Below are 25,611 nucleotides of genomic sequence, written 5' to 3' on the forward strand. Positions count from 1 at the left end.
GCCTTGTAATAACCTCAGGCATGAACAGTGACTACCTCCTAAAAAAACGCGTTCAATTCACTGAAATAGTAAAATAAGCAAATGACTTTCTGTAGAATTACTGAGGTCCCTATACAAGTGCCAGTTCATAATAATAGTTATGTTTAACTAAGCCTTTCTCTAATTTTTTTATCATCTTGCATGTATCACATTAAAAAATTCGCTTTTCAGTATTAACTAGATGTCTCATCTAGTTGTTATTGGTTATATTTGCTGTGCTCTAAGATGCAATGTAAAGACATATTCAATTTAGGACAAATTCAAGTTGATAGCTACATGTTACAGTTTAGTTGTATGGATTTTGTGACACAGGAGGGAGCAGACTACTTCCACTCAGATTTTGAGCAGTAATTGCAACATCAGATAGAAGAGACTGTTGGGATTGTGAAGTGCTCCTGAGATAGTAAATTGCTTATTTTTCACAAAAAGTATCTGGTGAAAAGCATGGATCTGTGTTGTATTGTTGTCAAAGTCCTAGAGCATTTCAGATTTTAATGATTTTTATTCTGTTGTTGGGCATTGGTTATGGTTAGTTTTTTCCTTCATAACATTGGGGAAAATAATTTTCAGAATTTGCTGCATTTCTTAGTAGATGGTACAGAGAAAATCATTGATGTGTTTCAGAACCCCATAACGGGAAGTCAGGGTTTTAAAAATTACATCTGCAAGCAGTATTTTTATATGGCTTTGCTGAACTTACGTTAGCGGGTTTGCAAATGACAAAAGCTGTTTTCCTTTTAAGGAAATTATTAATTTAGGATACAGCCAGGCTAACAAAACTTTGCCCTGATGATAAGCTGTTAATAGTCCATCTGCCTCTCCTAATACATAAGTATTGTCAGGGAAATGAGAGTGCAGTGTATTTCTGATTTTGCAACGAAATTAAATTAAATATGGCTTATTGCATCATGCATTTTGCTTATTATTCCTGCCTAATACAGTTTCAATATATCTAATTGAACAGAAAAAGTAAAACAGCAGCATCCTGGCATTGAAAGTGGAAACTGAGATCTCCCATCTCATGTTTTGGACTTTTCAGTTGGAGGGGGATTGGGGGGGGGTGGGTTTTTGGAGTTTTTTTGCTGGCTGATGCTTTGTATCTCATAGGTACTCTGGCTCAGCATATGGTTACCTGTCAGTGTTGATCAACAGACACACTTGCTCCAAGTCTTCTTTCTGCCTGTATATTCACAGTTCCAGATTTTAATACCCTTTAAGAGGCAATATTTGAACACAGCTCAGTGTAAAACACTGCTCACCTGTCACCAGTGGCCATCTGCTGCCTATGTGGGTCAGTTGTGTTTATATCAGATGGATCATGGATTGAATTGCTAAAATAAGTGCAGGTTTCTCACAAAAATCAAGGTGACTTGAACAGGAGCTTTGTGCCCAGAGGAGCCCCGTGTGTGTGCACATGCATGCAGTGAAGTTCAAGGACACTTTTTAATCATAATCCCTTTATTCACTAGGCAGCATGGCCAGAGTCCCCTGATGAATTTAGTTGTGGGGTTTTGTCACCAGACTATCCCTGTGCTGCAGGTGTGTGAATAATCGGGGCCATAACTCCAGGCTGGAAAACTCTGTGGGTGCAGTGCTTGTCTGGAGCATCGTGGGGAGACAGCAACCTTTGTCCTTAAACTTCCAGAAACCTTCAGATGTGTTGAGACCAAGGGCAAGAATGTCTGTCATTGGTTGTGATTTCAGGACTGTGTTAGCAGGTTTTTGTTAAGTCAGCTGACAAATGTTCTGGTTTTCAGAAAGGGAGAGTTAAATAATAATTTAACAAATCACATGATTCAGCCTAGTCAGAAGTGTCAGCTTATGCTGCACTGCTTCACTTTGTCCTTAGACAGCAAAATACCAGTAGGTGAGGGCTCAGTCCTGTGATTCTTAATCAGAGCTTTGCATTCCCAAAATGTCTTTGGTCCCTGCAGTAGCTGGTAGGACACAGCTATTCCGGGCAGTGTGCAGCTGCCATTTCGTTCTGTGTGTGCTTTAAAGCAGCACATTTCAGAGGGAGGGAGTTCTGCAGGCAGGAGGGGCTGTTTGAGATTCAGCATGGCTGCTTCAGCTGTGTAGAGCATGACAAAAACGAGCCATGTCTCCAGTCCCTAATGAGGAGATGTAAAGCCATTCATCACAGTGGAGAATGGGGTAGGCGAGCTGGCAGCCTTCCTGCCAACTCACAGGGCTCCTTGCCAAGTGGGCAGCTGGAGGAGTTGGACCAGGCTTTCTTGGAGGGACCAGTGTTGAATTCTTGAGAAATATTTCTCCTTTCGAGAAAGTTTCAGATGCAACTTTTTCCTTCAAGTCACTGGGAATTTTTCAGAGAGTTCAAATTCTTTTACTAAGTGGATTTTGTGATTAATAAAAGTAGGAGCAACACCCTGCTTACACAGACACAGGCAAACAAACTTTGTTTTCATATTGTCTTTTATGAAGGAATATATATTTACACTTCATAAAATCAGCTGAAAAGATATTTACCTAGTGATTCTATTCTCAAGTTGTTTGAATCACAAAAGGATTGCCTTTTGCAGAAAGTATTTTGCAATATGGACCTTCAGCCCTAGGGTGCAGGTGCCTTCCCATGGTGGACTGGCTGACCAGACCTCCATCTGATGAGAAATTACCCTAAGAGCCACAGTCAGCACCTGCAGTGTTGGAGGCAGCTACATCACAAATTAGGGGAAGCACAGTCTGGCCTAAATCTTCACTCTGTGGGACAGAGCCTTGTCTTCCCCACAGCCTCATCTGTACTGAGGATGATGTTTGCTTCACTGGCACCTGAAAATGATTGGCTGTTTTTTCTACTTTTTTTTTTTTCAGTTCTTTTTCAGTTGGTGACTTGCATACTCTTAGGAAGTACCTTGACAGATTGCTTTAGCCTTTCTGGAAATAACAAACTGCATGTAATTCAAAGGATTAGCAAATGAGAGCATTGTGAGTTACAGAAAAGGCCTGTGTTTTCTAATACTTGCTCTTTTAATCATAATGAATGTGACTTTCTTGAGGCATGTAAGATATTTCTGTTTTGCTCTGTATACCAGACAAAAATACTGACTCCCTAACCAAGGAACAGTAATCGTAGAGAGACTCACAGAATGATTTGGGCTGAAATGGACCTTAAAGATCATCTAGTTCCACCCCCTGCCATGGGCAAGGACACTTTATAAGAGCAACTTTCTGGAGAAGGGTCTGGACTGAGTTTGGGACTTTCAGCTGGTTTGATGCTGATGTGCTGGAGGGTGATAGAAGGGCTGAAAGAAGGATTTGAGGGGCTGCAGGCAGCTGTGAGCCAGGCTGCAACCTCAGGCCACCAGGCAGCACACACACACCCTTTTCTAGGGATCAAACACATCCTTCTTTCTTTTTTCCTTCAAAGGAACAGTGCTGCTTAGAGGTGAGGTTGGAAAATGGATGGGAAACAGGTGGTAAGCTATTTATTATAGATTAAGTGATGGCGGTGCTCTCTGTGCTGCCAAAACATAAACCCATGTTTCTTTTCCCATGGAGCTTCCTCCCAAATAAATGGACCAGCCAGACACAGAACTCAGCAGTGCACAGCAGCAGTTTATTAAAAAAGTGCAAAACTAAGCAAACAACCCAGCATTCCCTATATAACAGACAAACACAGGATCATAGGAGGAATTAATACTTCACATAGGTTTAATTGCTGGTTCTCAGCTGGTTTTCTGCCTGAACTAAGGAGTAGTTTAAATAAATAATATTTTATGTGCAGACTGCATGAAATGGTTTCATGTCCTTCATTCATTGTTTTCAACAGATTACCTTTTTTTGAATTCAGCCTCGTTTGAGATTATATGTAGTATGCATTTCTCTGACTGAAAGGTGGTATGTTTTATGCCATATATAAAACCAGAATTTATATAATTTATCTTTAGTAGAAATAGCTTCTGGATGTTTTTATTATCAGCCATTGGAGAGTTTCTGTAAGATGCATAAATCTGTGAGAGAGTTGAGAAACTTTTTGCAAGTAGGCAACTTCTTTAACCTGAATATTGAGAACTGAAATTACAATATTCAGCTCCATGCAGTGCAAATTGTATGTCCCCAGCTATGCTGAGAAGTGTTAACTTGCTTTTCTAAAATGAGCCAACTCTGAATTTATGCTGTTGTTGCCATGGGTTGGGGAGGATTGATGCTGCAATGCCTGTGCATGACAGGACTGACTACAGGTTTATACATCAATGTGAGGTTCAGCTCCTGGGAAGAGCCTCCAGCTGTGAATATTCTGTTACTGGGATTCATTTCTGTGTTGCAGAAGATTTAATGCAGAATAGTATGCCTTGACCTCCTTGAATATGTGTCCTGATTGCATGACTCTCATAGTTATGAAGGTTGTGCTTTATTTTCCTGTTAAAAGCAGTAGATATATATAGATATACAGCTATATATACACATTGTTTTGGAGCAGTACTGAGAAATTGCTGTTCCAACTCACAGCTTGTAGTTCTCCCTTTATACAAAAACATTTAAATGAAGATGAAGAATCCTATATTTAATTCAGGAGGTTTCATTATGGTTGGCCAGGAAAGGGGTCAAGATTTTTTTCAGACAACTCCAAAAAAAAACATTTAATGTGTTTTCACTGGAGCAGAGCAGTGCCTTTTCCAGAGCACCTGGAATCTCAGCTGGTGGAGGAAGAGCTTTGGGGTGAATTTTTGCTCCGGTTTCCCTTGGAGCAACCTCCCTTCGGAGGCTGAACCCTCTGAAGCCCCTGCGGGCTCTTGCTGCCTCAGTCCAGTGTCGTGAGCTGCTGTTTGCTGCCACCTACCGTTTTAATTAGGAGGCTTAATTAGTGTACCAGGAGCGTGTTGTGCTGGCAAAGGTGGGAAGGTGGGAAAACACTGGTGCAGCTGTTCCTGGAGATTGCTGCTTTAGAACCTGTGCCTGTAGGAAAGCTCCACCAGCTCCACTTCAACACCAATCAAACCACCAATTTTTCCCCCTGCCCAAAAAAAGCCCTAAAAGGGTCTGTTGTTGCCTCAGCTCCATGAAAAACCACCTCAGCTCATTAGAGATGATGATTGTCAAATGTGTTTTACAGGACATTCCATTACTGCTTGGGTGGGAGGTGGTGAGCTGTTGAATTCCTCCCATTTTCTTCTTAGCATTGCATTTTCTTCTGGCTGGTACATTTAGAATGGGTTTTTGTTTCTTTTAAGCTAGCTCTTAGCTTTTTTGTGAATATAAATATCCCTTGTGTTGTGTTTTTCAGCTGTTTGTTGGTCTTGGATTTCCATATGAAGGGCCGGCTCCTTTGGAGGCTATTGCCAATGGATGTGCTTTCCTAAATTTAAGATTTAACCCACCAAAAAGTAGCAAAAACACAGATTTTTTCAAGGGCAAACCTACACTCCGAGAGGTAAGCTCTGTCAATCTTGATAATTTTTTGAACTGAAAATGCTTGTGGGTTTCCTTTTAGTAACAGAGTGTAGGAGAAATTGCATTAATGTTCAGGGTTTATTGCCACAGGTGTGCAACTGCTTTTTTCTTTAGTCACTGAAGGGAGTATTAATCCTTATTTTTGTAGGACAATTAAAATGGTGTTGTTAGCACACTTCAAGCTTTACCTGTAGATTTGCTTTAGGTACATTCTGCTACTTCTTATTGAGGCATCATAAACTGAAGTTTCACTTGGAAACCTGATGTTCTGCCCAGGAACAGATCGTGTCATTTTGATACATCATTTGAAAGTGTTTTTATTTTGTTGAAGAAACAGACATTGCAGTGTACTGTGCAGGAAATAAATAGGTTTTTAAGTAAATTATAAAAAGGGCATTTGTGGGTAGTTATGTGTGTTTTGGGATTTTTTTTTTTCTTCAGAAAAGACCTGTTCAAGGAACTGTTGAGTTAAGGTATTAATGGTCACCCACCGTGGTTGTGGTTAAATGCCGAAGACTTTTGCAGAACTGACTCTTGAAGAAAACAGGAAAACCAAACTCCAAGCTTTTAAAACAGTCAGTGTGTTTAGGCTCTAGTAAGGCTGAAGCTAAGTAAACTAACCCCTCATCCTGGCACTGACTTTGGAATATTTTTCTTTTATTCAGTGTAGGTAAAATTCAGCCTATACTTGTAAACATTTAATAGTCACAGAGCCATTTCTGACGCAGAGCCATGTCTGTGGCCATGGCTTGCTCACAGGTGTACATACATATATTCTTTATGTATTTACATCAAGGGAAAGCTCTCAGGTAACATGCAGGTGATGAGAACCTTGCACAGCCACACTTCCCAATTCAGGTTATGCTTGGGCCATAGAAATTGTGTCCTGAGCAGCACCAGCTGGTTGATAAGTAGAAGAGTTTCCCATTTTCAATCAGGAACATGCAAAAAAATTCCTTATAATTTTATGATCCACAACTGTAATTGCCTTTCTTGTTATACACTGAATTCTTGTCCTCTACAAGCTGAAGCTTGCCTCTTCTCTCAGTCTGTGTTGCTAACAAAGGAGACAGGGAATAAAAGGGAATAAAAGCCTGTTTAAACTTCCTCCTTGGGCTTGACACCTTTCAAGACTTTTCTTCTGTGAGTGCCTCGGTTTTGGTCTCATTTCCAGTTGTTCTGTGCCCAAACACCATAACTAGTCAGGCTCAGTAAATAATCTGAACCCATCTAAGTGCTTCGTGGCAATTTCAGGGCTTGGACTGCCATGATAAATCCTGATGGCATGTGTCAGCACTAGCAGAAATGCTGTGTACCCCACTTGTACAGAGAAATAATCCCTATTGACTGCTCAAGTCCAAAGTACATTATACATATCCTTACATTGCTGCCTTCACATGCCCTGCTCACCTGTCCTGAGACTTAACATTTTCTCTGACTGTTCTTCACATCTGCATTTCGATCCAATTGCCAGTAAATCCATATGCTGGTTCTTTGGGATTAAGAAAGCCCTTAAATGCTTTTCTCCATACTTCAAGTGCTAAGAAAAAACAAAAAGAGTATGTGTAGTTCTGTGACATGATTATCCATACAAGAATTTGAAGTCTGCTTTTCTGGTTTTGTAAAGTAACCTTTGCAGGTTGCTATTCTCCTCAAGTAGAATGCAATAGCTATTTTTAATGGGTTCTTTAATAGTGAATGCAACAGTTTCGTGCAGATCAGAAGAAAAGATCAAGTACAGTGTATCTCCTAGTGCAGGAGAAGGTTCTTCCCAACAGACGCTGCTTCCTGCTTCAGATCTTCTGCGATGTCTTTTTATCCTAACGACAGCATAAAGAGGCAGCTGTATAAACACTGCCTATAAACAGCCTATCCTGTGGGGGTTTTGGTATTTATTGAAAATGCAGTTTTCTTCTGAGGCTGGTGTGAACCACTTCTCCTTCTGTAGCTTTTGCTCCCTTTTGTGTGTTTGTGTGCATGTTCTCACTCCTGGGTGACCGGTCACCAAAAATACTCATTGAGCTGTCCTGCTGGTTCTGAAAGCAACTCTGGTACAGCTTTTCTTAGTTACTCTCTTGGGTATTCATTGATATCTGATGATAGCAGTATCATTGGTACTGCTTGCTGACAAAGTGGTGAGGAAAATATTGGTTTTCACTCTTGGTGAGATCACGTTACTCTTCTACTCTCAGTCATGAGAGTCAGAATTCATCCCTGGTTATTAAAATTACTCTTTGTTCACTGTTGCTCACAGAACTCTGGAAAAGTTTGACATTTGAAGGATGCAGGGTGAGGATGACATCTCTGGGAGCCAGCCATGCAGGTCTAAGCAGGACTTGTGGCAGTGAGAGGTTGTGAAGGAGGAGGGAGGCTCTGTGAATGAGCTGTGGGGAAGCAGGGTCGTGCTGCAAGTAATTTCAGTAAACATCAAGTCTTCTGTGATGTGGGTCTTTGTCAGGATTGAAGCCACAAATTAGGAGTGCACATATCTTACTTATGATCTGTGTTATCTGATTTTTAGTTTTCCAACTAAATTCATGCTCTAAATTTAAAGAGAAGATCTGAAAAGTAACTCAGATGGAATGATGCTGACTGTTGTGTTCTGATTGAATTTTTGCACTGTCCTAGTGCATTTCATCCAAAAAGTGTGATTAAGAGAGTGAGAGGCAAGGATATTTTCGTACATTAATTTTTACCAATATAATTTCTTCTTTCAGTTGACATCTCAGCATCCCTATGCTGAAGTTTACATTGGGAAGCCCCATGTGTGGACTGTGGACATCAATGATCTTTCTGAGGTTGAGAAGGCCGTGAAATCAATTTTGAATCAAAAGGTGAGGAATGTGTCTTCAATTTGCTATCAGCACTTGAGGGTGTAGTGTGTACTGCACATACAGTGCTTCCTAATGTTAGTCTAATGAGTGCTGGCATTTTGATAGGATATTGAAGAAAAAATGGTTATTACTATCTATGGTATAGAGATTCTCATGTTTTAGTACTGGATATGTCAGGTTCTTGAAAAAATGAGAATTTCACATGTGAATTATACAGCAATCTGTGTTTTCTGTGCATTCAGTGAGGAGGTTTCATTGTTGATTCTTAGAGCATTGCAGACTCTGCTCTGCTCAACTCTGACTTTGTAGCCTTGAGATTCCCACAGAAGTGCTTGTGCACTTACAGTGTGGAATGGCAATGAGGGCACTTCAAGGAGGGGAAAAGTATGAAGGAATTTTCAAAGGTATCACATTCTGTTTTGTCACTTCAACTTCAACTTCAACTTCACTGAAACTTAGTTAAAACAGGAGCTCTGGAATCCCAGAGGGTCTCAGACTAGCCTTACTTTGCAGTGTACTCTTGAGTTTCCATAAAGATAGTCATGGAGCAATCCTTATTGCCTTTAAAAAGGAGAAACATCAGCTAAAACTGCTGATGGTTTTGTAAAATTATTATTTGTTAATGAGTTTATTAGTACTTCTTGTTGCTACTCAAGCTGTAATGGAGTATTTGGACCAGAAGCTGCTGCCACAGAGTACACAACGAAGTTGATTGAAACAAAAACCCCTCTAACCTTAACACTGTCTCCACAGATTGACCCTTATTTGCCCTATGAATTTACCTGTGAGGGAATGCTTCAGAGGATGAACGCCTTTATTGAAAGACAGGTATGAACTTCTGTTGTGGATGACTCTTGGATTATGTTGGAAAGGGAGGACCATCTCCATTTTAAAGCTTCTCAGTGCTACTATTCCTGTCCAAGTAGGAATAGTAGCTGTGCAGACCTTGGCATTATATGAAAGCAGAAAGGCAAAGCAATTTTTCAGTGTCTATGTGACTTCCTTAGCTGTGTATACACATAAAAGCTTTGGATCAAGAAGGATCACTTAAATACAGTGGTACTTTTTGATAGAATTGCAGTCTCTAGGCAAAATTGCAGCCTCTGGGCAGATTTTTCAAGTATTTAGTTTCAATCAATAAAGGTTTAAATGGTTTGGAACTCAGTTTCTTAAAGGACTTTTGGTCCCTGGGCATTACTGCCAGCTGAGAGCAGCAAAAGATGTTCAGTTGAGTAATAAAATGCAGAGATTTACATGGGATCCTGGTTTCTAGAAATTGTGTGTTTGCTTGGACTTCTGCCCAAGCCAGATCTGTTGCAGTAGCCAGCTCTGCCTTTTGTTCTGGCAGCTGCAGAACAGAGATAGGAATAACCTTTATCTCTGATGTGTCATTTAATTGCCAGGATTTCTTTCAAGGGCACTGGACATCTGTCTGTACTTGTATTTTTGAAGGTGGGTGCTATTAAAGACAGTCCTAAAGAATAACACAGCTCCAGGTCAGGAGGGCAGTAAAGACAGCGTAGCTAATGTTCCCACTTTCCTGCCAATAAACACTTTAAGCTTTTTGCTGCTGTATTGATGACAAAACCTGTAAAAGTATCACTACTGCTTTTGATTATTCTACCCAAGTTAGTTATAATTGGGAGCATTTGTCAATCAGGAAGAAATGGAGCTCAATGTAAGGGAAAAAAAAGAGACAATCAAGAGATGACACCTGTGGCTGAAACCCGTCTCTTCCCTCTGACCCTCCCCCAAGGGCTAAGCCCTCCCTTGTGCTTCTCAGAAATCCACAGAATATTTTAATTTTATTCATTGCTTTGACTAATTGTCAAAAGCTGGTGGTGGTTCACAGCTCCCAGGATGCTCAAGGACAATTTTTAGCTGCATGTGCTTAGCACTTTGCCTAATTAACATGTCAGATGAACCAAAAATAAAAAGCAAAAATAAAGACTGAGACCTTATTTTGACTAGTTTGTGGTGGAGGCAGGAAGAACAGAGAAAGCAGTGCAAGCTTGAAGTGGGAACAAAGATGCTGGAATAAAGAATTGGCCTGGTTCAGTAGTTGTGTGCCTTGACTATGACAGTGGGGTCTTCAGGGGATGTTTGAGTGTGAAGAGATGGGGTCAGACACACTGTCCCACTGGTCACTCTGTGGACAGTGGAGCTGTAGCATTTAAAGGTGTCCAGAGTTCCCTTTCTGGGGCCTTGCCTGAGGGTCAGGAGGGAGGACGATGTTCACAAGAAAGGTTTGGTGAACTCTCCATACCTTCAGATCCAGCAGCTGGGCTGAAGGCCTGTATGGTCTGAGGTAAGAGAACTGCTCTGGGCTGTGGCTGCACACCCAGCAGTGCCACTTTCAACCAGCCTTGTCTCCAAGCTGCTCCATCCTGCAGTGCCCTGCCCCTGCCAGCAGCTCAGTGTGGCTGTTGGGTGCATCCCTGCTGAGCCCATCCCTGCTGAGCCCATCCCTGGTCCTGTTTGCTCTGTGGCTGCACACACAGTTGTTTCTGCTCTGCAAGGCAGCAGCAGAGACTGGGAACCAGAGGGAGGAGGGATTGCTTCAGTTTTGGCACTGGCATCAAAGGAGCAGCCAGGCAACCACAGCCAAAGCTGCTGCAAATCTGGGGGCTGTTGGAGGAGGCAGGTTGGGCTGATAGAACAGACACTCTGACTTTGAAAGACGTGGCCAAGCAGAGGAGTTGATAACCCAGCAGAAAATGTTTGGGGCAGAATTCTGTGAGGTCAGAAAACTGACTTAGCTCAGCAGAGGGTCAGCTGAGCTCCAGAGCTTGGCAAAGGGAGTGAGAAAATTCACCCAAGAGCAAGAAAAGACAGATGAAGGACACCTCCTTTGGTCTCACCTTGAAATTTGTGGGTCCCTTCCAACTCAGGATACTTTGTGATTTGTGACTGTATAATATTACTTTTGTGGTTAGACCTGAAAGTATGAAAACTTCCTCCTTCAGGAGAGGAAATCAAAACAGAATGAAAAAAGCTCAGGCTGATAATGAGAACTGGTAAATGACTTTGGGGGCCTTGGGTCGCAGTTCACACAAGTTTTGGTTCAGGGGGATCAGTTCACACAAGTTTTGGTTTCGTCCAGAAGAAGCAAACCATGGTGGACCAGGCCCAAATTATTTGATCACTTTTTGGTGAGAGTTGCCAAATGTTAACATACAGCCTGAGTATTGTGAAATGTTGTCTGAACCCATCATAACAAAACATGATCTGTCACTGCAGGATTTCTGTCACGGGCAGGTGATGTGGCCCCCATTAAGTGCCCTTCAAGTCAAAATTGCTGAACCTGGAAAATCCTGTAAGCAGGTTTGTCAGGAAAGCCAGCTCATCTGTGAGCCTTCCTTCTTCCAGCATCTTAACAAGGACAAAGCTCTGCTTAGGTAAGTATTTCTAGCACAAATATGTTGTTTGATCTCTTTATTGCACTGGTTTTTACCACACTTGGCAGCTAAAGCACAAGTTCTGTGAGAAGGGAAGGTGGGGAGAGCAGCTCTGGCTGCAGCAAGCTGTGAGTGAGGGCCTGGCAGTGCTTTGTGGGGTGTGTGGTAGTGATGGGCACTGCTGAGAGCACCTGCCAGGAGCACAGGGGGCCACAACCCTTCTGTCACTGTTGTCCTGGGTAGAGAATTGTGAGCCTTGGTATTCTGGAGGTGTTGGTGCAGATGTGTAAAACTCACCAGTTGCATTAAGGAAAGGAATGCTGCTTTTGGGTGCTCTTTAAAAATGTGTCTGTGTTCCTCTCAGAGTGAAAACAAAGTCCTCAAAACCAGGCTCCCACAGATGGCTGCTGGGGAATCTGCTTTCCAGGTTTTCCGTCCCCATTTTTTGCTAAATTACATTGTAGAAGATTTTGGGGTTTGTATATTCTTTGAAAAGTTGTAATTTGCAGTGGAGTTCAGAAGCAGCTCATATAAAAACTTTCTTTCCTAGCTGTCTAGACAAAATCATGTTCTTGTGGAAAAACACCCATCTGTTAAATGCTGAAAGTTACCAATGTTTCCAGAATAAGTGAAAAACAAGGTTTTGCTGGAATTGCTACCCTGGTGCTTAAGCTTTGTGGTCAGAGAATGGCAACTGGCACTTTTCCTTTTCCTGCTGGCTGGTTCCTGGGAGCTGCAGGCCCTGTTCCCTGCAGCCCAGGAGCAGCATCCCTCATCCTCACAGTCCAGCTCACCCACCTCCAGCTGCCCAGGGCTGCCTGCCTCTGAGGGGCTTCCCTGGGGAACAGACTTCAAAGAGAATATCTCCTGATTTCAGATTCTTTAAGTATGTCCTACTGAAAATCCATGTATTTAAATATTAGGTTTTGGGGAATGGTCAAAAGCATTTTTTTTTTTTTCTCTTTAAATTTTATTAATCTTTAGGAAACAGGAAAGCTGTAAAGGCTGCACTGCCCTCTGCAGAGAGAACCTGTACAGCAAAAAAGTCACGTTCTGGAAAGCTGCACTTGTAAATGCACTCGGTGTAGGATCTAGTAGAGCAGGGTTTGTTATTTTTAGTGAGGAAGGTTGAAAACTGTACCAAACTCCCATGAACTCAGGTGTGATACAGATCACATGCTTTGCTTTTTAGGCATAATATCGAATGTCTCACCATGGAGTCTGCAAATGATATCCTGGTCCCCTCTTTTGATGGAAGGAGGAAGCACTGTGTTTTCCAAGGTGACCTGCTACTGTTCAGCTGTGCTGGCTCCCACCCTGCCCACAGAAGGATCTGCCCCTGCAGGGACTATATCAAGGGGCAGGTTGCACTCTGCAAGGACTGCCTATAGCAGCAGCAGGGCTGCTCCCAGCTGGGGACAACCAGGGTCCTTTGGAGAGGAGTTCCTTAGTACTTCCTGCACTTTGGTCCAGGCTTTCCGCTGCAGGCAGAGCTATCATTGCTGGGCAGAATTATCTACTAAGAGAGGAGGGATTCATAATAAACAGCTATAACTGATCTTTTCTTCCTGTAAGGACATTTGCAGTGTCACTCTTCAGATTCCTTCAGCGGTTTGCAAAGAGAAGTGAGTCTCGTGTTCGACAGTGATTTGAAGATGACTGCACAGAATAGTTTGTAGAAAATTTCCAGACCCATCAAACTTCTGGTTTTGTTGTTTGGGTGAAGTGTTTTCTATTTTTTTAATGAGTTAGGACATCCCCCATCATGGTTAGTAAAGGATCTCAACTTCATTCCAGTAGAAAATTGAAAAAAGTGTGCTTGAGGGAGGGGATGCTGGGGAAGGAGAGCTAACATTTTATTCAAGGTGCACTGGTTTGGGTACAGCTTTGGCTAGAATGGCTATAAAGTGGTTTACTTCACAAGAACTTGGAATAATGAGAGAGCTCTGTACCCTGCTATTGGGTTATTTGGGCCCAGTTTTGGTTTTTTTTTTCCTTTTTTTAAAATTAAATATTTGTATACAACAAGGTATTGTCTCCATCACAGCTGCTGCACCAGAGCAGCCTAAGCAGAGTGTCACAAATGAGCAAATAGGCAGTTGCCAGCATGTGACACATCTTGGTGACTGCATAGCTCACTGGGGTTGTGGCATTCTTCAGTGTGGAAAAGCTACAAAAACACACAACCATTTTTGGCATTTTTGGAATGGACTCATCACAGTTTACTGGTCCCATTTAGAGAGTAATCCTTGGAATTTGCCCACGCTTATGTTGTAGTCTGTCTACTAGAAATACTGTGTGAAGCAAAAAGTATTCAGCATCATTGGAGCAATATTATTGTTAGAGCCTCAGTTTGCTACAGCTTCCAGTAGTTAAAAGTGTTGCTGAACGACATAGAAAGGTTAAACTAAGCTAACTATAATTATTGTATGGTAGAAATGTAAAATGTCTTCACAACTAGTTAGGTTTTTAAAGAGAAATTTTTTTTCTGGAGTACAAGTAAGAGGAGACAAAGAACTGAAAAGAAAAGAATTAATCAGTCCTTTTGGGTTCTTTGATTGTTTTTCTGGTTTTAGGGGGCTGCTTGTTCCTTGTTTTTTCTTCCCTTTTGGATCAGGCACACCAATTACAAATTTAGACGAAAACAATTCAAGAGTTCAGAATATAAATCAAAGTTGGGTTTGGGTTATTTGTGGGTTTGTTTTTGGTTTTGGTTTTGGTTTTTTTTGGGTTTTTTTTTTTTTTTGGTTTTTTTTTGTTTTTTGGTTTTTTTTTTTTTTGAGAGAGAAGCAAGTTAACTCCTCTAAACTGCCTTCTTTTTACAAAGGTAATTTTTGTTATTTTCAGCAGAAGGTGATGTGCTTGACAGCATCATTTGTAGTCAGGAAGTTACACGTTAAGATTAGTGAGAAACAAATCAGCACAGATTTTTTTTTTTTTCCATAAAGATTAGAAATGAAAGGCATAGATGCTTTACGTTTTCCTTTCTCAGCCATATCTGCTTGGTTCGGATTTTTCTGGTAAGCAGTGTTCATTATCTGTGTGGGAATATTCATGGATGTGGTGACCTACCAAAGACCAGGCAAGGGAGATGCTATTGCACTGTGGATAAATCCTCCAGAACTGCCTACATTTTAAATTCCAGTTTAAAAGCAATGAATGAGCCTTTTCAAGCATTTGGTTTCCTGCCTCAACACTCCTGACAGTGTTATCCTGAAACACTCCATAACATTGCTCTGCACAACACAGGAGGTTGTTGAGTATCCAGAAAGGGTCTGTGGGAGCTGTTGAGCAGCAGGGTCACCAGGATCTGGGTTTGATGATGTGAAAATCTGCTGTATTATAGATTAATTTTCCAGCAACAGAACAGCTGGGCTCTCTAATGGGAGGCAAAATTTTTGTATGAAAAGAAAACAAACACAAACCAGTATGAAAATCCCTCCTGTTGCCATAGCTCAGCATTTGCTTCAGTCAGCACAAATGTAGTTTACCATGGTTTCACTGCCCTGGAAAAACTGGGGGAGGACAATTGGAAATGGGTCTGAGCAGGCACAACAATTCACTCTGTATTTATATAAAATATCCCCTGCATACCTGTGCATATTTGTGCAACTAGAAAATCCTGCCTATCACAATGTATGACCTTCCAGCTGGTGCTGAAAGTGAAGGCAACAGCAGCATTTGTCTTCAGCAGTTCAGCCTGATGTTTTTCAGGCAGGAATTGATTTCAGACTGGGATATCACAGAATTATGTTGGAAACAAAGATTTGTGCTTGTGCACTTAAAGGATGCAAAACGTGGGTTTTGCTGTAGTGTAATTCTTTGCTGTAAATACATGTTTGCTTGGTTCCCCTGCTGTAAGGCCCACATGGCAATACATACTGCATTTGATTTTGCCTCTAAACCTTTAAAGATGGGAGGGGTTTGGTATTTGTTATTATAACATTTTCTGGTCTAGTGCTTTGCTCAATGCTAAGTTTGCCTTTACCACAGCAGGGAGAGTTTATTATAAGCTCTGTTCTTTTCATGCTGTAGCACTGTTTGTAGTCTGCTGAACTGAATTATACATTCTGGCAAAAATGCAACAGCAGCACCGATGCTGCTTGCGTTTCAGCCAGGGACAGAACATCCCAATTGGCTTCAGAGTCAGTGGTCTCTGATCTTATTTCCACTGAAACCTATGGAGAAGACTCATTAATCTTGAAGAATAACAAATCAAGACCTACAGCTTCAGTCTATATTCCTGTAAAAGGAGGCTGTCATGAGAACTGTAAGTGCATAGACTCTGCAAGCATTGCTCACTGAGCTCCACACACGCTCCCGTCACACAGCTGCGTTCCCTCGTGCAGTGAGAAATTAGTGAATCCTTCTGCAGATAAACACTCGGGCAAATCCATGTGGGACTAGTGAAAAGTTGGAATTATTGACTAAAACCTGTTTTAGATATCCACATTTCAGGCTAGGGGGCAGCTTTCTGTCCGAGTTCCATAACTATTTTCTTTCTTAATTGAAGAATAAAGGTGTGTAGTCCAGTTCTTGCACTCAAGCAAGGACATCAGAGAGGGAACCATGCTGCTCTTTTCAGTCTGACAGTAGAGCTTGCAGCTTCCTTTGCTCAGAAGTCAGGTTTTTGCATGACTGCATTTGAATATATTGATCTGCGATTGATGGGAAAAAAAATATCAAAAGTTGAATACAAAACCATTTTACAGGCTTTTAAACATATCTCTCATATCAAGACATTCTTTGTTTTAAAATTTTGTATTTTTGTATGTGACCTAGTTTTTTTCAAAAATCTTGTTCCTACGGGATTAGAAAACTTGAGAGAAGCATTTACATATTTATTAAAATTAACATAAAAGGCTTGCCTTTGAAAGGTAAAGTTGGTAAATACACACTGTTTAAAAATGCCAATAAAAACCTCATTTATTTCATATATGCAAGTTGATTTGCACATGTATAAATAGAGTTGCTTTTTGCATTTTTGCTTAGTTTCTATGTTTCTTTTTGTAATTTATAGTTGCAGCAGTGTGTTTGCTTGTTCATATCAGATTATGTTTCTACAAATATTTAATGTTTATGTGCCTTTTTTACTTTCTTTGGGGTTTGGATGTGTGTTTGGAATACGGACACTGTCTGAACAAGTATAATGGAACACTAATTCCAGGTAAATTGTGCTGATGACTCTACAACTTAGTGGTGTGAATTTTGAATGTTTTTAAGTAGTGGAGAAATCTGTTCTAAAACTATATAAGGTTTAATAAGATAAAAGATACTATAACTTTTAATAATTCCTGCAAAACGTTGCTTCTGCAAGCAGAATGCAATGTACTGAGAATCTGTGATTTGGCATGAGAGCTCCTGCTGGGACGGGATGTCTGTTCAATGACCAGGGAGCAAAGGAAAGCCATTAACATTCCCCAGGGAGACAATGATAACAGAAAACCTCCAGGAACAGCCAGAGCTGATTTGATGGGCAGGAAAATTGAAGATCCACATTGAGGTTTGGGAGGTGTTGGTTTTTCAGATAAAGATGTCTCTGCGTGGACGTACACGGGGCGGTTCCTGGTGCTTCCAGAGCACACAGGCCTTTCATCACAGCTGAACTGGCAGCTCTCAGTGTGCAGGGACTGCTCAGCTTATTGCAGATGGATTTTCTTTTTTATGCTACCACTTTTCTGCAATAGTGTTTTGCAAAGCAGCTGCTGATCAGATTTCAGTTGGGATGGGCTTGTAGCCAGAGCCAGGACTCTGCACCTTCCAGCTCCACTCTGCTCCCAGCTACTTTGTGTCAGCTTTTGCACCTTGCGGATTATCAAGAATGCAGACTCACTGAAAATTTCTCCTGATATCATCAGCTCCAAATCAGGCTGTCATGTTGTACCACTGTCCTTTAAAATCCTAGGCAGCATCCTTGATTTGTCCTTAATACAAAACACATTCCCTCCCCTCTCAGACTGCATGGCCCATCTGAATTGCAAAGTGATTTCTGAGTTTGCAGCACTGTTCATGTAAACAAAACCCAAATTGCTTTCTCAGGTATGTCTTTTGCTCAGAGTTCATTTCAGGACCAGATTTTGCTAGTAAAATAAATAAACTAGGATGTGTAGGGCTGGATATAATCTCATCCAAGCCTCATTAACTTCGTGACTCCCCCTGGCTTCAGTGATAGCACAACTCCATTAATGTTTCTTAAAACTAAAGAATCAGCCCTCCCTTTTTAATAAGTGTAAAGCACTGTACCTTAAATGATAAAGACCAAACACTTCCAGGGCTTATTATTCATATATCGGCAACCAGTTTTTCTTGCTGTCACAACAAAGATCAGCTCTGACTAAGTTGATGTTACTGATTAATTATTAAGGTATCAGTTGAAAACTTGGTTAAATTGCTATTCAGTCAACAGTTGGGAGTTTGAGGGATGGAATTTTTCATTGTTTATTTTTAGAGAGACCAAGAGTTACCAGTTTCTGATTTCCCAGTCTTTTTTCAGGGGTCCTAACATTTGGCATGGCTGTTTCCTTGTGATGTTTGTCCTGCAGCTGCTATGCTTTCAACTTCTCACTTGTGATCTCTTTCCATCTCCTTTGGCCCCATTGTTGTAGGGATTGCTGTAAACTCAAGAACAATGCACTGACAGATGTGTTTTCATTGGAGCTGAAATGGCCAGGGACATAGAGGATTTTATTGAGATCTGCTTTAATAATATTGCTGTAAATATAACATCAAAACACACTGTTTATGGGCAGTGACTTAAATCTCATCCACACATTTTCAAGCAGTTCTGTAGAGTTTTTTTTTTTAATTAGTTTGTAACTTCCAAATATAGTTAAATGGAATGTGTAAGCAGCAACTCCATGTATCAAGTGTAAAATGTTTACTGTAGGAATGTGTTGAAAATACCAGAGGCTGGACCCCAGAGTGCCTCAGGTGTAAGGCATCATTCATTGTTCCTTCTTCCAGGAAAAGCAACAAAGTGCGACCATTGCTGATGTGCCTTGCAAGCTGGGAGCTGTTCATTTTTAACAGTGTCATCCTTTGCATATTCATGTAATTAGAACACACAAAAGTGTGTTTTAATTCAGGAGACCTCTCTCAAGAGCACTAAGCCACCTGTTTATTAAATGACTAAATAAAACCAGGTCCTAAAGTTTTGATAAAATGAGTAATAACTTCACCCTCAACACACAGAAACTGCTCTAAAAAATTAGTTGTGCTCAAGTGATTGAAACCCTTCTCTCTGCTGGGCAGTTCAGTGCAGGTGCAATTTACTGAAGTGAGCTGTGCATGGGACCAGAATTTGTCACCTCATACAAGGGCTCACAAAACTGAAGCACTGAGGACCCTGCTGTCCCCATGGCCACCAAGGCACGTGGCTGCTTCTGGTGCAGGAAAACACATCTGTATTGTCACTGCAAATACCAGCCCTGGGTCCTGCAGGAGCCACCAAATCCTTGGCTTTAAGGAGAGCATGTAAATAACGCCTGGCATTTCCTGGAGCCATCCGGGCACCGAGTGCATGCAACACCACCTGGCTCGGGCTCCAGCAGCTGCAAAGTAGTTTGAAGTATCAAATAGGCACACAATAAATCAAGTTAAATTGCTGTCTGAAGGCAGTTCATTTTAATGGTGTAATACCCAGAACTAATTTCTGTTCATTATCAGGTCTGTTGCCGTACAGTGACAGTGAAAAGTATTTTTAAGGAGTCGTGGGTTTGATTTGGTTTTTTCAAGGAATGCAGGAGAGGAGGAGGAAATGGCAGTTTTTACCAAAGGAAAAAAGAGAGTAAATTTTGTGAGAAAGTTACTCTGAAGATTCTAAGAGAGCCAAAAGAAAAATATCAGGGAATATTTACAAAGCTAATTTGGGCTTGGAGACTTTGATCCCCATGAGGTTGCTGAGCTGACCACTGCAGGGAGATTCTCCAGAGTGCTGTTTGAGGCAGTTCTTTGGGTTCTGGTCTGCATCATTCTCTGGAGGAGTCTCCCTCTTCATGGGTGAAGAGGGTCAGAGTCTGAATAAGCCCTGTAGCAATGTAAATTGGGAAAAAACCCAACTGAATTCACTGAAAGTAAAATATTGCTTTTTGCAAACAATAATGTGGAGTCAAGGAGGGGTTTTACATGGACACAAGAACTTCAGGATCAGGCTGGTACTATGGGGTGTTTGGTTTGAATTCTCCCCTAATAGGTTAATCCTTTGTTTTATTTCAATGGTTGTGTTCCACTATATTACGTTCAAGCAGTTGGATTCAAACAGAACAGAAAACGCAGTGGTTCAGATACTGCCAAGTTCCTGGGGTTCACTAGGATGGGATTTTTTTTAATTTTTTTTTTTTTTTTTAGAACAGTAAATGTCTGTACTTTAATGGCATAGAAAAATGCTTTGTTTTCACTGTTGTAGAAAAAAAACTAGGGAGAATTTATTTTTCAATAAACTTTTTTCTTGTGTGATTTGGATTTATGATTGCTTTGTGCTTAAATGGGAATGCCATGATCTGCCTTTTATCCCAAACTGCATTTCTGTGGCTTCTTCCAACTCTGCAGCTGGGTGTTTGTGTTGCTGCCCCACCTCTGCACAGGTAAGTCCCACACCGTAGCCAGCAGAACATCAGGTGAGTAATGAACTGTTTGCTTTGTTTTGTTTTAAACCTGGGTTGGATAATGGGTTCCATCAAGCCTCCTTTCAGGAGGCAGTTTTTCACTGCAGTAGTTAGGAATTCCTGCTTTCCTATAAATGTACAGCACGCTCAATTACAGCACACACTGAATTTGCAACACACTGTAAATTTGGGAGAAAGGGAAAGTGAGACTGGAATTGCAGTGGCTCTCAGGCCTGCAAGACCTACTGGCATGATACACTGTGGAGCTGAAAGATGGAGCTACACTGTAGTAAAATAGCAGCTTTAGAGAGTATTCTGCAGGATCCAATTTAACTTGCAAAGCACTGCGGAGCTTATAAAACGTCTGCATGAGGAGCAAGGGCTCAGGCATGAAGCTTTGGCCCACGAGGGATTGGGGTGTGCAGTCAGTGCACTCAAGAGCTGCCACATGAAATCACCTTGGCAGCTCTGAACAAATACAAATGTCCAGAGTGAAACTTCTCCAGGGGAGCTGTCAGGCTATTTCAGTGGCACTCATTCTGCTGACAGGCCTTTTCTGCCCGCCTCAGGTTTTGTTAGCCCAGCCAAGAGTGAGGGAAGGGCTCTCTGCTGTCAGCTGCTGGGAATGTGGAGAGGGTTTGGTGGAGGCATCCAAGAGTAATAGAGCAATTAATGCAGGAGCAATATGCAGTGGAAAAAATAATAGTAAAAAAAAAAACAAAAAAGACAGCTCTTTATCTGTTTAAAAAATGTCCATTTGTAACACAGTTGTTATGTATTAAAAAAAAAAAAAAACACAACTGCACTGGAGAGAAGCAACAGCTTGGTTTTCTTCTAGCATTACCTTCTAAGTTTGTTGAGGTTTTGTTTTTTTTTGTTTGTTTGTTTTTAATGTGGCCACACATCACAGAGTACTGTAGAATCAGAAGAGTACAGAAATCAGTAACTATCAGCTTGAGATGCCTTGTATTGCCCCTGTCCCAATTAATGACACACACCCTGCTAAGCAAGAGTATAAATGAAGATGCCAAACAGATGCCTGCAGGCTGGCAGAGGTTTGTGAGGTGGGTTTGGATATCCACTTGGCCAGTCTCTTCACTGGGGAGTTCTGTGCATTGTGGCTGCAGAGGGTGGTTTTTCCACTGTGTAGTGCTGCTGCAAGACCCTTTTATGGCTGTTTCAGTGAGGAAAAGTATGTGAATATCCTTCACCACTTGCCCCTTTTTATGGTCCTTGGCATACTTCCCCTTGGACTAAATTGGGTGAAAATGTTGTTGGTTCTGTGTTGCTATTCAACATACAACAATTTCCAAATGTTTCCTACCATCAAAATGAATTAGTGGAGGACACTGCTCATTCAAGCTCTTGTTCTGCTTATTTTTGGAAACGTTTTCCTTCCTGTTTCATTCCCTTAATTGTTGTTCAGCTTTGACATCTAAAAAGCTGAAGAGGCATCTGTAAAATGGTGAGCAGCTAGAGTTAGATGTGGGCTGTGGTGCAGTCACATAATGGAAAAAAATCTATGAAAATTGGAACTTGGAATAAAAAATACACCATGCAGCTGTATTGGAAAGCTCCTTTGGGGGAGCTTAAATACTGGATACTTCAACTCTCACATGCTTAGACTGGGTTTAGGCAAACTCCAGCTGGTAGAGAGTCCACAGATGGAAACATTTTGCTGGGACTTTGTGCTGCTCTCAAAACACTTCCCCTCAGTGTGCAAGAGCTGGAGCACCCACTTTGCTGCCTCACACTCCCCTGTATTTGTGTTTATGCTTGTCAGGACTTGTTATTTTATTTTATTGATAGTGGAGATTGCATTTAGCTGAAATCTGGGTAGTAAATCTTTGTAGCAAAAAAACCTGGGAACAGTTTGCAGAGAACAGACTCCAGCTGTTTGGTCTCACCGTGTGTCCTGCTTTGCTGGGAGCCTTGGCTCGGGGGTCCTTGCTCCTGCAGGACCTCAGGGAAGCACTGCCTGGCTGAAGACATCTGCTTCCTGCACCTTTGTGAGGAGAGACACGTCAAAGCAAACCAGTGCTGCACAAAAATGCTGAAAGAATAAAAATTCCAAAGAAAATGTGCCAAGGTGAGAGCCTTTGGTGGCTCAGCAGGTAACAGCTGGTGCTTCCATTGAAAGTACAGGGGATGGTGGAAGGGAAGCTGCCAAGTCCCTAGAGACCCCTCCTGGCTTTAATTTCCCCCTCACCTCCATAGGAGAGTGGAACTGGTGTGATCAGCCCAAGCTGTGCTTGGGTTCTGCCCCAGGGGTCTGCCCAGTAAGAGGAGTTTGGCATTGTCACTTGGCCTGTTCGAGAGGAGCCTCCACTCCTTGCTCTGTGGTGAGGTGAGGAGTGACAGTAATCCCTACAGCCTGTGTCAGCAAGAGGTGAGTTCAGAAGGGTGCTGGGATTGCTGCCAGCAGCAGGAGCTGAAAAAATGGGACATTTCCCAGTTACTTGCCAAACTAACTTGGGAGAAGAAGTAATTTGAGTCTGCCTGCAGCTGAGTGGTGGTGCTGGTGCCAGCCCCTGCAGGACCTGAACTCTGAGCTTCCCTTCCCCTGCAGGACCTGAACTCTGAGCTTCCCTTCTCCTGCAGCTCCTGGTGAGTGGGCTGGAGGCTTGGGGGCAGCTGTGCCCACCATGGGGCAGCTGATCCCACTGAACAGGGAAAAAGCAGGAACTGTTCAGTGCTACCTCCAATACTGATCCCATGGGTGAAAGGAAAACAGCAGCTCCCAGTCTTGGGGGGAACAGGAGAGGGAAACATCCCTGGCTGGTCTGTTACTTGCATTAATTATGCTCTCACATTGCATAACCTGGCCCCACATGCCAGGCCACAGGAATGTGTTTTTGTGTGCTACTCCTGTGCAGCTCCTGGTCCTGGATAAATACAGCCAGAGGCACAGGGATGGCTCTGTCACAGCTCCTCTCGGTGGCAGCACACCCAGCACAGGCAGAGAGGTGAGAAATCACTGCCAGCACAGCAAAACTATGTGCAACCCCTGTGTGAAGCATCTACACAAGTCTGTGAATTCCAGGGATAAACTCTGTTCAAGGAGCTTCTTTAGCTCTTTATCTGACTGCCAAGGAAAAATGCCTTGTCAGGTTGGGAGCAAACATTCCTGGTCTGCATATCATTAAGGCTTAATAGATGGACTGGATGATCTTGGGCTAGATGACCTTTAAAGATCCCTTCCACCCCAAACTATTCTATTAATCCTTGTCCCGTGGCCTAGCATCTCCATGAGTTGGCCCACAAAAAAAGAATGCCAGAAATGCCTTCACTTTTTCCCAGGCAGCTGGGATTGCAGAAATGCACGTGGCATTAGTAGTGGTGAGCACCTTCATGGTACATTCCCAGCTGCAGGCATACCTAGAGCTGAATTTGCCCACATCTGAGGATCTTCTTGTCTGGGATCTTTGCTTCAGGTATATTCCTGGAACATCATCAGGGAGCTTCTTTTGAGGCTCATTTTCCACCATGGTTAGATGATGCTTATTTATGGTCTGCCTACTATAGCAAGAAGTAAAATGGAATAAATCAGCAGCAGATGTTAGTCTGGTGATTTTTTAAATGACAATCAAGATTCAAAAAAATCTGGCTTTCAGCTATAAGTGAACATTATCATTTCCCATGCCTACCTGGTGTGTGTGCATCATGGCTGGGGATTCAAGACTGCAGCTTGTGTAATCCTGACAGTTTTTGAGCTCCCTTCTCTGCTGAACAATATGGCCAGATTCAAAGCATCTGCTCAGTGTCACAGTCACTTTCAGGGATTAATTTGCAATTCTGAGCTTGGCCAGACTTTAATAAGTGTCAGTTTGCAGCCTCATTCTGGCCAGTGCTGTTCCTTGTGTGAGCACTGAGGCTCCTTCCTCTTGCACAACAAAGAGCCCCTGGCAGTGCTGAGGGCTGCTGTGATCACCAGGCAGGTTATTAATGCTGGCCAGTGCCAGGTTTCAGGTGATTAGTCCAAGTGCTTTTGAGCTGTTGCAGCTTTTGAAAAGTCCACCTTCCCTTAGTCTAGCTGGAAGCACACTTGCCATCTCATAGTTGGAAAAAATCAACTGGCACTGACATTTAATAAAGAAAACTCATATAGAAACTGTTCCCTCTGAGGGTGGCTGGCTCGAGCAGTGTCACAGGAGACGGATGAGCAGTTATTTTCTCTGTTATTGTCACATACCACACAGAGTCTCGTTCATGCCAGCTGGCTTTATCACCATTTCTGAGAATCATTTTTTTCCTGGACTTTATCAAGTATCACAAGTATTTCTGTTATTTTCTTGCATTTACCTGCAATGCTTTGAAGCACCTGTGGTAACTGAAAACTCACTGCAATTGGTTTAAATTAATCTGATAAGAAGACTATGATTAACTTGTTTAACCACATCTCCTTTTCAGGTGTCTGTACTTAGAAACATCCTCAGAGCATTCAGAGTTCCAGAAGGAAGTGTGAAACTTCATTAACTGAGTGTTTAACCTTCCTTTGTGCACAAGCAGCACATCTGTGCTCCTGTTTACACTCAGCATTCTAACAGAACTATTTAATGTTTCAGCTGGGTGCTGGTTTGAGTGTCCTGCATGCTTTCAGTGGTTTAGGACTTTGGTGTGGCAAAGGTTATATCAGGAGTTCAGCCACCAGCATGTCCCTTCTCAGTTTTCTGCAGCAGTGGGCTACAAACAGGCTGCATGGCCCTGGGGAGCAGCACTTCTGTAGTTCGCAAGTGTCATTCTCAAAATTAGCAATGGGACTGAGTAGGAATGAAGCCCTCAGGGAGGTGCAAAAGGGTAAACAGTATCAAGAAAACTAACAAATTCATGAAACGTCTAATATTGCTAGGTTCAGGCCCTGGCTCTGTGATTCTGAGGCTGAAAATGCCTGACAAACATTGTTAATTAGTGAGGAGATACCAGCTCACAGCTCCCTTCATGGAACTGGTGTGAGAAAAGAAACATAATGGGAAAAGCAAAAGTATAAGAACACATTAAGGTCTTGTGCAGGGAGACAGGGTCTTGGAGTGGCATTTGATATTTAAAAATCCACCTGTGCTGAGTACAGTGAGCAGTCCTACACTTTCCAGTCCTTCTGGAGTCCTTGCTGAATGCTCCTCTGAAGTAGCTCCTTTGTCACCTTACAGATGAGTGACATCATCCTGTGACAGCAAGGCACAAGCAGCATCAGCAGTGATAGCACCACTTTGCATACAAATACTTATACAAACTTAATTGATCCAAAATACATGAAAACAAACGATAGCAGCAGGGCAAATTTCATTATGTCATGAGGAATCCTGTATCAAGGCATGTTCTTTTTCCAAT

General features: G+C 42.1%; 1 protein-coding gene across 1 annotated transcript in view; it reads left to right on the plus strand.

The window, feature by feature from the left end:
* The window catches only part of MGAT5 (alpha-1,6-mannosylglycoprotein 6-beta-N-acetylglucosaminyltransferase), a 63,752-nt gene extending 50,044 nt beyond the window's left edge, over nt 1-13,708 (plus strand). The window contains exons 12-16 of the mRNA XM_053982314.1: nt 5,282-5,428; nt 8,166-8,282; nt 9,036-9,110; nt 11,523-11,680; nt 12,873-13,708. Of these exons, the coding sequence (XP_053838289.1) occupies nt 5,282-5,428; nt 8,166-8,282; nt 9,036-9,110; nt 11,523-11,680; nt 12,873-13,071 (696 nt within the window). The 3' untranslated portion in view covers nt 13,072-13,708. The remainder of the gene's footprint in view (nt 1-5,281; nt 5,429-8,165; nt 8,283-9,035; nt 9,111-11,522; nt 11,681-12,872) is intronic.
* Nucleotides 13,709-25,611: the final 11,903 nt, after the last annotated feature.

This window comes from Vidua macroura, chromosome 7 (assembly GCF_024509145.1).
Source record: "Vidua macroura isolate BioBank_ID:100142 chromosome 7, ASM2450914v1, whole genome shotgun sequence".
Lineage (NCBI taxonomy): Eukaryota > Metazoa > Chordata > Aves > Passeriformes > Viduidae > Vidua > Vidua macroura.